The sequence below is a fragment of the Pyxicephalus adspersus genome, chromosome 6, assembly GCF_032062135.1.
Source record: "Pyxicephalus adspersus chromosome 6, UCB_Pads_2.0, whole genome shotgun sequence".
In the NCBI taxonomy this organism is placed as follows: domain Eukaryota; kingdom Metazoa; phylum Chordata; class Amphibia; order Anura; family Pyxicephalidae; genus Pyxicephalus; species Pyxicephalus adspersus.
The window spans coordinates 22267112-22283417 of record NC_092863.1 but is presented as its reverse complement, the minus strand read 5'-3'; the positions used below and the strand labels follow the sequence as shown (position 1 = coordinate 22283417).

General features: G+C 37.3%; 1 protein-coding gene across 1 annotated transcript in view; it reads left to right on the top strand.

Annotated features, from left to right (window-relative positions):
- FAM83C (family with sequence similarity 83 member C) overlaps positions 1 to 15108 on the top strand; it is a 33888-nt gene extending 18780 nt beyond the window's left edge. Inside the window, exons 2-4 of the mRNA XM_072414926.1 lie at positions 5470 to 5637; positions 7408 to 7532; positions 13624 to 15108. Coding sequence (XP_072271027.1) covers positions 5470 to 5637; positions 7408 to 7532; positions 13624 to 14395 — 1065 coding nt within the window. The 3' untranslated portion in view covers positions 14396 to 15108. The remainder of the gene's footprint in view (positions 1 to 5469; positions 5638 to 7407; positions 7533 to 13623) is intronic.
- Positions 15109 to 16306: the final 1198 nt, after the last annotated feature.

The window sequence follows — 16306 nt, the reverse complement described above, 5'->3', positions numbered from 1 at the left end:
AGTGGAGAGGTAATGATCAGAGGGCTGAATCTGGCAGTTCCACAGACCAGACATGGCCCGCGGACAGTAGGTTGGGCACCCTTGAGGTAGAGGATCAGAAATAACAAAGTTGTTACTTGGTTCAGGGATGCTAAGAACTGCAAAGAGAGAGAGGGGTAAGCATGTTGCTTCCAGGAGCGGACGCAGCCAGAAGCCCCTAAATAGGCGAGGTGTCGGCGCCCCTGTAGCCTCAGAAGCATGCACCTGACGGGGTCCCAATACACCTGTACAAAAAAAAAAAGGTAGAGGACAGGGGAGGGGAGACTAGAAACACGGAAGAGCAGAGAATTATGCACAGAGGCGCGGAGAAGGAGCAGGGAACAGACACGCCCACTGTTGCCTGTGGCTCAGGCTAAACTGTCAAAATATGCAGAAAAAAAGGGGACTTAATTTGCACATATATAAAATCAAGTAACAAAACTTTTTTTTTTAGAAAATACTTAAACACCAATAGAAGATTTTGCCATTTGTCTTAACATGCAAGACGTCACGATCTGAACAACAATATTGCTCATAGATTGGACCATAGTATATCAAATCAATTATCAGCTAACAGCATAGCTTCTCACAACACCCTCTAATGTTGTGCGATGCTATGCTGTTAGCTGTTAAATGGAAGGAAGAACAGAACAAAGGAAGGAAGGAAGAAAAAAAACAAACATGGTATGTAGCAAAAAATTGTATGGGTAGTGGAGAAACTTAAAGTTGTATTATAAAGTGAGAGGTGTGGAAGTAAAAGTGAATAAAAAGTGCCTAATTTGTTGTTTAAGGAGAAGGTTAGTTCAATATCTAGGGATCACTAAATATGATCATGTGAAGGTAAAGGGATTAGTGAAAGTGTATGTGGTGGTCAAGGGCATTACACACTATGTAATAGGAAAGAAACTTGGGTATTGAAAGTATGGATCAGAAGAGGTATATCTTGATGAGGAGCCGAGAATTGAAAAAGCAAACATGGTTTATAATACATACAGGTCTTACTGAAGGTCTGGGACATAGAATGTGCCATGAAGAGGCAACTGTAATTGGATCCATGGGCATATCAATAAAATGTATCACTGGTGAATCATAAGAAACATTTTTTGTCTACATGAAAAGGAGCATATTAAGAATGTGGTACCTAGGTAGATCTAGGAGAAAGGGAACTGCAATAACAACATAGAATAAAATTATTGTGCAAGGTATGTAGTCGGAGGAAAACTAGGACTCACCTAGGAGTTAGAGAATTGCAGAAATTGCAAAGAGTTTAATAATCATACAATGTATATAATCAGAGGTATACAATGGTTTAAAAAAAAACAGATTTTCTTGTACTTTCTTTCTAAACTTCACGTAATTGCCAAGGACTGCATTGGATATTAAGGTGAGTATCCTTACCAGCTCTATATTGAAACTGCCAAGGTCAGTCATCACTTAAGAAATATGAATATTAGATGGATTCTAGGTAGTATAGAGCAGTGGTTGCCAACCTTTTGGTTTGTCACAGACCACTAACTTCACCGACTCTGGACTGCGCACGCACAGAGAGCCATGTGTCACTCAAAGGGGAAGACACGTCATGATGCCAGAACCTGCCCACTCACAGGTCTGAACCTGCGATGGGAGAGTGGGTGGGTTTTGTCCAGAGACACAACTTGCCCACCACCCTGAGTTTGCGATCTGTAGGGGGATTATGGCCTTCCCCAAGCGGGGTCCTTCTCTTAACCCCTCCGGGGGGGTGCACTGGTCAGAGCCATGGACCACCTAAATTTTCTCATGGACCACCGGACCACCAGTTGGCGACAGCTCATATAGAGGGTGGTGGAATAGGGTGGTTACAACAGGGTATCACGAGGGGGTAAAGACAGAGGTAGGGACTACTAAAGTACAGTGTGTAGGAAAAAAAGTCAGATGCAGATTCTGCGCTGATAGTCTTATCTGGGGAAACCTAAAAAGCCTATGTCGGGGTTCCCACTCCAGCTATATAGCTATAGATAGTGTAAAAAGACCAAGGTCGGTTTTGGTGGGTGATGAGTTGCTGTAGAATTGCGGAGTGCTCCTTTAATACTGAAGTGAGCTTCTTCAATAATGTGTCATGTTTAGGCATGGCAATTTCAAAGCAAGATGTCTCCTCTAGACTTTAGCTTAGCTAGTAGAAGGAATGTGTTGCAGAAGGATTCCCTGTCCCACTCTCCTTGTGTGCAAGCTGGATCCTTTGCAGGGCTCTGTCAGAGCTAGCTGGGGAGGGAGCTAAATGCAATGGGCTCACCCTAGGTGATGCAGCCACTGCTGGTTCCAGAATGGAGGAGTACTCCTGTAAGCTGGGGTGAGAATCAGGTAGAACTGTGCTGGTTGCTGATGATCGCTACTGATATGCCTGCTCCCCTGCTACACTCCTAGAAGCTGGAGGGAAAGATAGCTACTAGATTGTAAGCTCTTCGGGGCAGGGTCCTCTCCTCCTGTATCACTGTCTGTATTAGTCTGTCATTTGCAATCCCTATTTAATGTACAGCGCTGCGTAATATGTTGGCGCTATATAAATCCTGTTTAATAATAATAATAATAGCTCACGTGAAAGCATTGGCGCCTTCTTGGAGGCTGACTGCCTGAATGCTTCCTTGAGTGCTTAGGTAAAATACAGCCCTATCCGCCGTGAGGGACCCACCAGGGGTGCCCATGGGATCTCGTACCCTTCTCCTGCCCATGCCTATTGCCGGTTAGGGCTTTGTGTGTCAGTTCTTGTTAGAATACAGGTTTGTATTGTACAACAACTATGTTGATGTTCTAAGTGTAATGCAAGTTGTATACACTAGATGGCAGTGTTTTGTGTATGCTGATATGTTGTTAAGGAAATAAAGTTTTGTTAGTTCAGGGTTTGTCCATGTGGAAAGTACAGTGGAGACTGACTGTCCGCTTATTTGTTGTGCCACAGAAAGTCATTATTCTAACAGTTCTGTGTCGGGATAGTAGGAGCTATGTCTCCATGGGTCCTATCAGATTGTCTGCTAAGCCAAGCCCCTCTGCTTCACCTTTTTTTGTATCAGACTCTTTAGGGGTTTCAACCTAAAGGTATATCACTAGCTGTGAGTGCATACAGAAATGTAATAATATATGTGTTTTTTATGTTCATGATGTCAATAAACAAAACAAGTACATAAAAAGGAATATGAGAGCTGTTTACAATAGCCCCACTGGGGATCCACGAGAAAATTTTGGTGGTCCACAGAAAAATTTGGACATTATTTGCAATTTTTATGTTTTATTAATAAGTAATATTCTAATAAATTCTTAAATTATGAACAACAATTTTGGCCTTTTATTTTGCACTAAAATCACAAATTGTACTAGAGACAGAAAAACAAGGGGGAGGCACAGCATGACATCAGTGTAGTGTTAATTTGTATGAGGCAACCGATGCCGAGCCGTATGCTTCAGTATTGTTTACATTACAACAGTCACCCCACTCCTTGAATACCGATTCTCATCCGATTGTTTCATTTTATTTGTTTATTTCTCAGATGCTCTTTTAGGTAAGTATGACCTTAACTGTGTATTTTCTTTAGCTGTTGTATTTAATGGCATCAAATAGTCTGACCTTGATAACTATCATTTCTTGTTTGGTCTTAGATTTGAATGAAATAAACCCATAATGAGTGAGAAAAGGCAAACAAATATTTTGCATTTCTTTAGTAATACCAAAGATAATGCAATTTATTATAATAGTAACAATAGTAATACTTCACCTAACCGTGAGCCGATCAATGAATCAGAGCCTCCACAGTCCTCGTCAGGCATCATTAGGAAGATCTTTTTTTTACAAATGTATTTTTTTTTTTTTTAAAATCCATAGGATTGTGCAGGATTTAAAATTATGAATTTAGTGGTCTGTGAGGTCGGAAAGATTGGCGACCCCTGCTCTAGGTTACCACTTGCTGCTTGTAAAATTATCTAGTAGACTTTATTAGATACACAGATCATGTTTAATGGTATTTAAGGTAGGTATTGGGACCAAGAAAAAAAAATTGATGAAATAATTTTTTTATGAAAATACAATCTTGCCTATAGTATGCACAATACACAATATACATTATTTGTAACCTAAACATGTATGTAAGGGCAATGTTTAGTTATTTGGTATAGTAAATAAATGTAAATGTTAATCTTTTACTGCTGTCACCTGTTTTTTGTCCTTGTGAACATTGTCAAAAAATCCAAAATTTTATAGCTGTCGTCAAAACAAATGGTGGTGGAAACCCCACAATAGGCACACCTATTACAAATTCACTTTAAAAAGATTTCCTTTCACATTCAAGACTGGACTTGAAGTGGAATCTGTGGAAGTGGAATCTCCCTAACAGGAACACAAAAAAACAAAAAATACATACACCTTATATTTGCTTCAATGTTGTTGGGACTCACATACGTCACAGTCTGCTAAAGGCATTATCTTACTCTGGTTATCTTATCTTACTCTGGTTATACTTACCAGTTTTAAAATAACATTGGTTTCACTGAGAGGCTGTTGTGTTGTTTAAAAGAAAGTTAAGTCCATTATATCACTTTTATTCACCCCCCCATTCCCACAGATAAAAAAGAACTGTCCTGCTTGTGGACAATTTTACAATGCTGTATCCTTTGTAGTACAATCCCTGTCTGTGCTCCTAGTCTTTAATGCATTCTGGTTTGTTATTGCCTAATAAAATGGTTGTGTTACTGGACTATTTTACCACATGCTGAATGCTCTTCAGTATCCAAAAGTGTACAGGTTGACATTCAAAATTCAGGCAACCTCTGGATCTGAGGAGTGTCGAATTGAGTTTTTGAAAATTCAGGATTTTTTTTTAAACTTACCTCCACACACAGACCAGCCTTCCTCTCGCAGCACCGCGGACATCTGGCACAGTTCCAGGGAGCAGGCAGCAGGGACGTCTCAACATGTATTTAGTTTAGCAAGCAAGACTTAACAGCTGTTCCTGCCGAACAGCGCCATGGAAACATTAGTGGCCAAACAGTGTACTGCAGTCCCTGTATTGTAAATGCGATCCGAAATTCATGCTGGAAAACTGAAGGGGACGGATTTTAGATTGTCAACCTGTATCTAAATCATGTAGTGATTTACTATAGTAATTTTAGGTCTATTTTTGTGTTTTAAAATTGTCCGGCTGAGTTATATAGAAATTGCTCAGCAGCAGGACAGTTTTGCATAGGTGAGAACAAAGACAGACACAACAAACTACTGGTGAATTTCTTCCATTTATTAAAAAAAAAGTTTCTGTTTACTTTCCATGAAAATTGTACTATTCTATATAACTGCATAAGCATGTTATTTCAGTGATTGGTGTACCCTCAAAAGCTTATGATGTGAAGGTGAAAAACAGGACATGATCATCGCATTTCCCTGAGTACATTAAATTCAACATAAATTTGTTCTCTTTTTTTTTTTTTTTTTAGGTTATTGCAGTAGTAATGGATCTTTTCACAGATGTTGACCTTCTATGTGATCTTATAGAAGCAGCAAGCAAAAGAAAAGTCCCTGTTTACCTCTTACTTGATGAACAAAATCTGAAGTACTTTATAGAAATGTTTCAGAAGCTAGGATTTGACAGAATTCACCTACCTGTAAGTTATAAATGCATATAACATTAAAAAAAAAATTTTGAATTATGTCTTTCAAAGAGTTTGATTATAGGTCCAGTTTTGGGATTAGTCATGGCTGTCAGATGAGGTTTAAATACAGGGTTTTTTTTTGCCTTCCTCTGGATCAACTATGTCCATATGGGTTTTATAGGGTTTTATATCTGAGATATGTTTTTTTTGCCTAGGGGTTGAACTTGATGGACTTATGTCTTTTTTCAACCTGACTTACTGTGTCTTCTGCACACACAGCAATATTTCACAAACTGAGCACTGATTGCACAGATTTCCAATTGCATTAAATTGAATAGTTTTATTTTAATTGATTCAGCAAATGCAATTTTTATATTCTTTAGAATCCCCTCATCTGGCAACTACAGTGTACTTTATGGATGTCAAACATAATCTATTGCATGAAGTTTTACCAGAATATTTTAATTCAAAAGGATTAAATGACTAACTTGGGCATTTCAGACTAAGTAAAAAAAACATTTAGAGAAAAATAGCATGGGTTGATACAAAGCCATATACAAATGTAACATTTTCCTATTAAAGTTCATCTTTGGTCTTCCTGTATTCCCTGTTAGTGATGGGTGGTCTTGCTAGCAAGTAGGAAGGCTCAAGAAGTGTAAAAAGTTTTGGGCCCTTTGGGTGGGGCAGACTTGCACACAAATGCCTGCCTAATTAAACATCTGAGATTGTTTAAAAACTAAAGTTTATGTTTAATGAAACAAATGTAAAAAAGGAGGTGTAAACAACAATTCCAGTCCCAGAATGCCACGTTAAATCCAGCATTGCCTGAAAATTTACATTCCTGTCTGAATGAACGGGCAAAAAGTACTCTCTGATGGAGAAGGAAAGATGGAAATCATGCAAGAAGTGTCCCACTGCATTCTCATCATTAAATACCCATGGTTGTTTTTTGTCTTGCTAATTTAGGGATCAAACACAAAATATTGCTAAATGATATCAGCGGGCAGCTGTACTGAAGCTGAGAGAATCATGAACAATCATGCCTGGCAATAATATTATTGTGTCTGTACCAGTTTAGGATCATAAAATGCCAGAGGGAAGAGAAACTGGCAGGCTCTGGCAATATCTGGCTATTTTCCAGCACTGTTGAAGTAATAAACTAATTATTGTAAAGTCTAATTTTCAAATGATAGAGCAAACAGACACAAATCCTCTGTGAACATTCATAGGCATCCTCTGTGAATATACTGTGTATTTATACACAGGCATCATTGGAACACTGGGAGCATGACAGGTTGCATGGCTAGGGAAGGAACTGAAGAGTTGATAAAAAAAAGATTAATAAAACCTCAACTGCAAATTAAAGTAAATAATACCTTAAGGTAACTAATAACTATTTTATTTGTCCCTTTTATAAAAGCACTAGAATTTTGGTGCAAAGTACTTCTTTACTTCAAACACGAACTAAAAAGATGCCTTTGACTTAGTAATAAAATAATATAGGAATAAACAAGGCACATGTTACACTGATCTCCCAGTGTAATTTGCATGGCTGGCAGGTTAGGTGCCCTGTCTTGCATAGTGCAGAACATGGCTTAGCGATGCAGAGACAGAAAAGGCTCCAACCCCCACTATACTCCCTGCAGTACGACGACAAGGCAAGTGCCTTTTGCCTCGGCCCTGCCCTGCTAGGTTTTACTCCTCAAACGCAGGTAATTGATTTTCAAATACTCCATACAAGTACTTAAAATACAGTATTGCATTATATTTTTTACTTAATAGAATATGAAGATTCGAACTATAACTGGGGATACATACTGTACTAAGTCTGGGAAGAAATTCTCTGGACAGTCTCTATCAAAATTTCTGCTGATTGACTGTGAACATGTCATCGCTGGCTCCTACAGGTAAGGAGCACTGATAACACATTGACATTTTGATTTTTGTTGCCCCTAGAAAGATTCTGGTCTCATCTTCCGGTTCTCTCTCTGACGTACCTTGCTCATTGTTTTAAAAGTTGGCCTCATAAACCAACAAGCTTCAGAGGAAGGGTACCTGAGTAAATGTCCCTGGCCATTCCGGGGAAGAACATGATTTCTGGAAAGAAGTCAAAGGGTAAAGAGAGGATACTTTCTTGCGTTTTGACTGATTGAAAGAAGAGATTTGTTTGTAAAAGAAAATTTGTTACCTGGATATTAAATCTTTTTTGATTAAATGTTAGAAATATAGGATTCCAATTCTAAAAAAATCTTTGTTGGCTTCTGTTTGGCATGGGGTCTTTTCGAGGGGAAGGAGTTCACATCATAGCTTCCATCACATACAGAAAAAGAAAAATCTATATACTGTCACATTAACTAATTTGTTTCTCAATGTTTGCACTCGAAATGCACATTGAAATGCACAAAAAAAAATTGCCCACTTAACCTAAAAACAAAATTGGAAAATATTGCCACATAGCAGTCCGTAGATGAGTTCTGCCTGTATTTTTTTTTTTTGGCTTGTTTGCTTTACATTTACCTGGTAATCATGTGGACATCACATTTTCTTTTCTTATATGGATTTATTTACTCCTTCAGTATATCTATGAAAGAATATATGATTGCCACCCAGACTGGATATGTCTGCCTTTGTCCGTGTCAATTAATAGGGGCAGTTGTGACTAGTACATTAACACATATTTTTTGTACTTAACTGTAAACGTTCATAGCCTGAAAAGAAGATCAAATGCAGCCAGCCACACAAGTAGGTGGCAAGGACTAGTAAGCTGCACTTTATATCTTTTTGGTTTTAGATTTAGTTATACTTTAACTGTAGGTAGTATAGGACCTTCAGGATATCAAGCAGTGTTCACTGGAAACATGTATTGGAACATATGTAGACTGCAGTTGCTGACCTCTACTTAGAAATGTATTAGCTACCTGGCTTTGAAGCTGGTCCAGTAGATACTGTACTAGCAGTTTTGTAATCTGTAATAATAGATTTTTCAAAAACAGAACCAAATAGGGTATGTATAAAATGGTGCTTAAAAGTTTGTGAACCCTTAAACATTTTCTAGGTTTTTATATGAATGTGACCCAAAATGTCATATGATTTTTAAACAGTCTTAAAGTAGATAAAGAAAATATTAAATAATGAATTACTATATTTGGCCATGTATTTATTGGAAAAAAAATGATACATTACCATGTGTGTGGCAAAAATAAGTGAATCCTTAAGATTATCATATAATTAGGTGAAAAGGTGAAATCAGAGTCTGGTGTTTTCAATCAATGGGATATGGATGTGTATCATGGCTTTAAAGTAACTACAAAGTGTAAGTAAACTTTTATAACTCTGTGAAATTAATAATTGTTGTAACTGGGAAAATGAGTGGCAGCAAGGTGGAAGCTTTTGTTCAGAGCACTGTCTGCCATATGTATGCACAAATGGAGCAACAGCTCCTAGGTGAGTACCGCTGTGACAGATGTGAGCAAGTTGTCCTTCTGGACTCTCACATTGGACATCTGGAGAAGCGTATTGCTACACTGAAATCACTGGATCACCTTGAGAGGGGTCTCCTGCTCACTGAGCAGGTAGTCATTAGCATAGATGTTAAGGTTGAAAAGATTAATCAGGATGAATATATAAGGAGCTGGGTTACTGTAGCTAGAGGGAGTGGTAGGGGCTCCCACAAAAGGAGGCCAGCCCTAACAAATTTGCAAATCTAGAAAAAGATGTGCAGGTGGCAGACCCTAGATGTTACTGGTACTCCTAACAGCCAGGAGAGCAGCCCAAATAGTAGGGGTGGGGAAGGCAATGCAGGAAGGCGTTGACAACTCCTTTTCATAGGGGATTCTACGATCAGGAAAACTGATAGAATAGTTTGCTGCCCAGATCCATTCAACCAGTTTGCTGTTATTCTCTGGAATATTGCCTGTGCCATGTGCAACACAGGAAAGACAGAGAAAACCTAGACAGCTAAACACGTGGCTTAAGTCCTGGTGTAAAAGAGTTTGGGTTCTTAGAGCACTGGACTGATTGGGGTACAACCTATATGCCAGAGACTGTTTGCACCTAAATGAAAGGGGGGCTGCTGTACTGGGGGAAAGTTTTAGGGGATTGGTGGAGGGATATTTAACCCCCTAGCGTTCTAATTCTCTTCGTATTTCCACGCAAAAAGCGTTACTTTTTTTGCATGGAAATTTATTTTACATTGTAGGCCTATAATTCTTAGGCATAACTCACCGAATTATGTCCAATATTTAATAAACTTATTAATAAACTTTAAATAAAAAAACACAAAAATCTGTTAAAAATAAAAAAATAGTGATACATGTTATAATACTTTACAGTAGCATGTATAATATATATATATATATATATATATATATATAAATATATATATATATATTATATATAATATATATATCTCAAGATTTCTTTGTATTGTACAGCTATTTTGTTGTGAATCCAATACAAAATTATTTGAATTTCCTGACACCCCCGCCCAGCCCCCCCCCCATCAACGCATGCACCGACGTCACTGGGAAACCCCAGGGATTGTCTCTGCATTCGCCGGCTGGGGATCGGACAAAGAATAGATGTCGGGAAGAGCTGCAGGGACCAGCAGGACGCAGGGGGATGACAACGGAACAAAGTAAGTGGGTTTTTTTAATCTTTTTAGCGACCCTGAGTGTGACTCGGGATTACCACTAGCGGGGTTATAGGGCGGAGGGGGTTAGGACAGTTAAATAAGCTGGGATAAAAGGTCAGACGGGTCAGTCACTAGTGGAGAGTGGATTGTCAATACTTGGAGGGAGATTATGGGTAAATATACAGAGTTTCCCATGTTACACACAAACATTGGATTGCACAGTACAAATAAAACTGAAAAACAAAAGGACTTGTTAAAAAATCCATAAAGAATAAGAAAAAGGTATTCCAAAAATAAAAATAAAGGATCACCTTCATCATTTGAAAACTATAATGAATATAACAAAAGATGTTAAAAGGTGATAAAATGTATGCAAATGTAATGTAAATGCAAAACTTCAAAATGAAAGACAGATTGCAAAGGTAAGTAAGGCAAACCCCCAAAATATTTTAAATATATTGATAGCAAAATGATCAGATCAGATCAGAGCATGTAGGCCAATTAAAGGATGTCTCTGGGTTGGTACCTGGAGATAAAGAGAAGCTGAATTTACTAAAAACTTTCTTTTTAGCCCTGCCTACACAAAGGAAAATGGCAGAGCTGAAGTCCACATTGCTAATAGCAATGTCACTGCCTTAAATGAGCCACAATGGCTCACAATTGATATGAATGAGAATTAGTTGGGCAAAATTAAGGTTGACAAAGCACCAGGACATGATGAATTACAACCACATATCCTCAAAGAGCTGAGCTCAGTTATTTTTAAAGCCATTGTTTCTAATTTTTAGAGACTCTTTAATCACTGGCATGGTACCAATGGATTATCATAAGGCCAATGTGCTTGCTATATTAAAAAAAAAGCAGAGTCAATACCAAGTAACTTTGGACCAGTAAGTTTAATGTCCATAGTTGTAAAAGTCCTAGAGAGTTTGATAAAGAACCATATGGAGGAGTTTCTGCTAGAAAATATTATTATAAGTGATAGTTAGCATGGATTCAAGAAATACCAAAGCTGTAAAACAAATTTACTCTCTTTTTATGAAGAAGTGAATAGGTAGACAGTGGAGTAGCAGTTGATATAGTGTATTTGGACTTTGCTAAAGCATTTGACACAATACCCAACAGACAGTTATTATGTAAGTTAGGGTCAACTGGCTTAGAAAAGACTGTAAATGAATAGAGAACTGGCTTAAAGACTGCATCCAGAGAGTAATGAATAATGATTCTGAATGGTCTAAGGTTATTAGTGGTGTACCCCAGGGTTCAGTGTTGGGGCCTCTACTGTTTAACATGATTATAAATTATATAGAGTTTGGGATTAAAGTACCATTTCTGTGTTGCAGATGACACCAAACTATGTAATGGAAATAGGTCCATATAGGATATCTAAAATCTACAAGCAGACCTGGATATACTGTTTGACTGGGCAACCAAGTGGCAAATGATATTTAATATCGATAAATGTAAAGTTATGCACTTAGGGGATATCAACATGCATGCTTCATACATTTGGGGGAGTCAAAAATAGAAAAAGATCTGGGGGTTCTGGTAGATCATAGATTAATAATAGCATGCAATGCCAAGCGTCAACATCTAAGGCTAGCAAAGTACTTTCTTGTTTTAAAAGAGTAATAGACTGCAGATATTGAGGCATTATCATGCCCCTGTACAAAGCATTGATCAGACCACATCCGTAGTATGCAGTCCAGTTTTGGGTGCCAGTTCACAAAAAGGATATTGTGGAATTAGAGAGAGTGCAGAGAAGGGCAACTAAACTAATAATAGAGAAGGAATAGAGAAACTCAGCTAGGAGGAGATATTAGCTGAACTCAATCTTTTCTCCCTTGAGAAGAGATGTTTAAGGGAGGATATGATCAGCCTTTATAAATAAATAAATGGTCTATATAGAGAACTTTCTTCCCAACTAATAACTTTAAGATTGTTACAAAGTATAAGAGGACACTCTGCGTCTAGAGGAAAAGAAGTTTAAGCTTCAGATAAGGATTCTTCACTGTAAGATCTGTTAAAATGTGAAATATGCTCCCTCAGGAAGTAGTTTAAGTAACTACTATAGACTTCTTTAAGATAAAGCAAGATCCTTTTCTAGAAGCACAGAATATAACTAGGTATTAAAACTTTAAAGTAAAGATAACAGAGACTGTTGATCTAGGGAACATCAGATTACCTTGTGGAATCAGGAAATCATTTTTTTTCCGCTGTTGGAGTTCAGGTTTGGGGCTATTTTGCTGCATCTGGGTCTGAACATTTTTACATCATTGGTGGGACAATGAATTCTGAACTATTAGTCTAATAAAAAAATAGTTTAGGGACATAATCTTAAACACACAAAGACATGTAACACACACATGTAAAGTTCATGACTTTACAACACATACAATATTATAATGTAAGTTTAATTAATTGTTGGCTTTAAAATTTTTATCAAGTTCATTGGTTGAGAATAATTGATAATTATGCTATTATATATTTTTAGTGTATCCAGCTTGATAATTGTCACATATTTTTGGCCTGTGGTCTGATGAAGTGGATACTTCTGTGAAACACCTTACCATTTGTAAAGGTCTAATTTAGATTTAAACCAGTTGACAAAAGTTGTGGACCAATTTATTCATAAATTGTGTATATTGAATGTGTTGTATAGGCATGAACATTAGGGAAAAATTGAAAACAATAGAGTATTTGCTCTCATCCTCCAACCAAATCCCATACAACATACTATTGAATTCTGAACTATACCAAAGAATTTTAAAGGAAAATGTCAGGACATCTGTCTGTGAACTGGTCATCAGGTCATGAAGTAAGATAACAAGTCCTTCTACTAAAGAATGGTTAAAGAAAAATAAAGTGAATGTTCCAATATCCAAGAGCTGAAGCTGTTCTATATGGTGGAATGGAGAATCAAGTTACTGATGTTGCAGTTATTACTGCACAAGGGGGTGTCGGAACAAATACTGTGTACAGTTCACTTACATTTGCCGCATACAGATATGTTATTGGATCATTTTCACAAATACATGATCAAATATAATACATTTTGTTAAATGTTTTAGGTCACATTCATAATAAAATATAGAACATTTAAAGGGTTTACAAATATTCAAGCACCACTGTGAATTCTATTATTTTAAAACTTTATATTAATAATTATAGCAAATCTAAATTCCTCAACAAAAAATTACATTTCAAAAAATATATATAAAATCTATCACAAACATGAAGTTTTATATTATATACAGTTCTTTTAGGAACACTAGGTCATTGTTTATGACTTTGAGATTTAGCATAAATTATATTGTTTCATTCTGCTGAGATGTTCATTCTAACTCATTCTGCTTATTCCTTAGTTTTAGCTGGCTTTCTAGTCAAGTTCACAACAACATGGTAACCTACTTCAAGGGGAACATAGTGGAAGAGTTTGATAGAGAATTCCGCTGCTTATATGCCTGTTCACTGGAAGCAGACTATTTCTCATGTCTCGAAAATGAGAACAGTAAGCCTTTTGGGCAAAATCCCACAAGATCCAGGTGGGCACCTATTAAAACTGTTCCTAAACCTGCACCACTCATAGAAAATTCTATACACCCAGATAGCAACTCTAGTTCAGATAGCCAGTCAAGTGTAAAGACACCTCCATTTTTTAAAAATCAGGCCATAACAGTGATTCATGAAGATAAGCCTGTAATCTCGAAGAATCTGAATAGAAATTCAAAGGATACACAAGAAGAAACTATGGAAAAAGTCAATGATCAGAGACGACAGTCAGATCCTCCCTTTGACCAGAATAACCTCATGGTGATGCAGAGACATGCCTTATCAAAATCTTCACCTGATCTTGTTGACAAGCCTTCTTCTGCTCTCAGGACCAAGTTTGAACAAATCCAGAATAAATTCCTACAAAATAAAGCATCCCCAAGATTGAAAAGTGATATGGCACTAAATAAAGTCTCCAGCTACAATGGCTCTTCTGCCAACAGGAATATCCCACTGACTGATACTAAAAGGGAAGATGCAAACAAGCGAATGACCCTTGGACATAGCAAGCTAGCACTTATTACAGAGACTAATAACAAATTGCTAGAAAATAAGGTTTATAGTCGCTTTCAGATCCGTCCATAGATGTTGCAATGTTATGGACAGAACTGGAAAATAATAATAATTATTACCTGTATTTATATAGCACTATCATACTGTACAATGGTTTGCAAGTTTAGACTTCTGCTTGACCAACCTAGGCAAACAGTGGAAGTGCTTCCAGGGTGGCGCTAACCACCCACACATAATTTTACTGTCATTAACAGTTTCATTTGTGGTAGAAAAAAGTTGTTCCTGCTTGGGACGTAAAGATAAACCCATGTAATGCTACACCATGGGACCACAGCTTTGCCCGGGTCCATGGAGAAGGATATAGTGATCAAAAGGTAAATTAAACACTAATACCTCAGGTATTAGATAATGCTCTGAACATTTCCTGCCCATCAATATTAATTAGTAAGGTTCAATATAAACATTTTTGATTGTCACATGCTTCTTTGTGGACCATCCACTGTCTTCAAATATAATTTGTGTATGTGTAAGTAAAATCTAACTTGCCACCCTGCCTGTGGCTAAGTCCACATTTTTGATGTCCCTGCATAGTTTGTGCACATTATTTTGTATGCTATAGCTTAATATAAACTTATATGAGGCCCATATTAAAGTAATACACATAAGTGGATATTCATTGTACACCAATGTATGGCATATCTGACTTTTAAAGCATAGACAATCTAGAGTCTCTACTGATTTGTGGCATTATTTTACCTAGAAAACATTAAAAAAAACAATAGAAACCAGTATTGTCTGGTATTCTATACTATGCCCATACATCATGAGGCACTGGATGTGCTTCTGAGCACATATTTATTTTTTATACTGTATATTTTTAAAATAAAATATTATTTTACCAGCTACATTCAGAAGAGCTAATCAGGTAGCAACAATAGCAATTGTTCCAGAATGCTACAAATGTAATGTAACAATATAGGACATGGCACAAGAACTGGTAAAAAGGAATGTCTACTGGACAATGGGCATTGATGCTTAGAACCTGAACACATAAGTATACATATTATATTCAAATCATGAGTCATATAGTGTAATTGCATTTTACTTCTACATTTTCTTAAAACCTGTAAAAGAGGATTAGTAAATTTCACAATAATGTGAAACCAGCTCTGCTTTCCACATTAGATTACACCAGTATGGAAAACACAACTACAAAAGCTTGTCAAAGTCATATCCTGCTATGTCACCTCAAATGGGTGTGTAATTTATTGAAATTTACAAGTCTTGTAATTTAGAAAGATCATGTAATTTAAATCTGTGTTTAAAAGTATTTAAAATAAATGTTTAGGAAAAAAACTATTTTATTGTTGTTTTTAAAAAAAATGTGGATGACAAAACTGTATTGATACACATTGATAACAAGGAGGTAAAGCAAACCAAAGTGGAAGAGGCATCATCACACAAAAAAAGACAGTGCCTAGGCAGATGCCTTAATCCAAATATAAATGCAGCATAACAATACATTTACATGTTGTCACACTTACCTATTCCTCCCTAAAGCGCAGGCGCCTCTCTCCTGCACATGTGGGCAGTTCTCTCTCCCAAGTTTTATCAGTTTTGCCCATCCACAGCCTGATTAGGAAACAGCCTCTTAATCATCCCTGGCTATATGGCTAGTTTGGACACAGCAGTCAGCATTTGTGCAACGTTCTCCACTAGTGCCGAGCCCCCTAGTTCTGCTAAGCATTTCCTCTACATCTGCTGTTTAATTCAGTGCTCTTCTTGTCCAGATCCTGTGTTAACCCCTTATTCCCCAGTGTGGAGCTTCCCTGCCTGTTCCATTTTGCTGTCCTAGTGTTCCACTGTGTCTGCAGTGTTCACTGTGCCTCCCGTGTCACATTTGTCCCCTGTCCCTTCCTGCGTCTCCCATGTTTCCCTTTGTCTGCAGTGGCCCCTGTGTCACTGGTGTCTGTCTCCTGGATC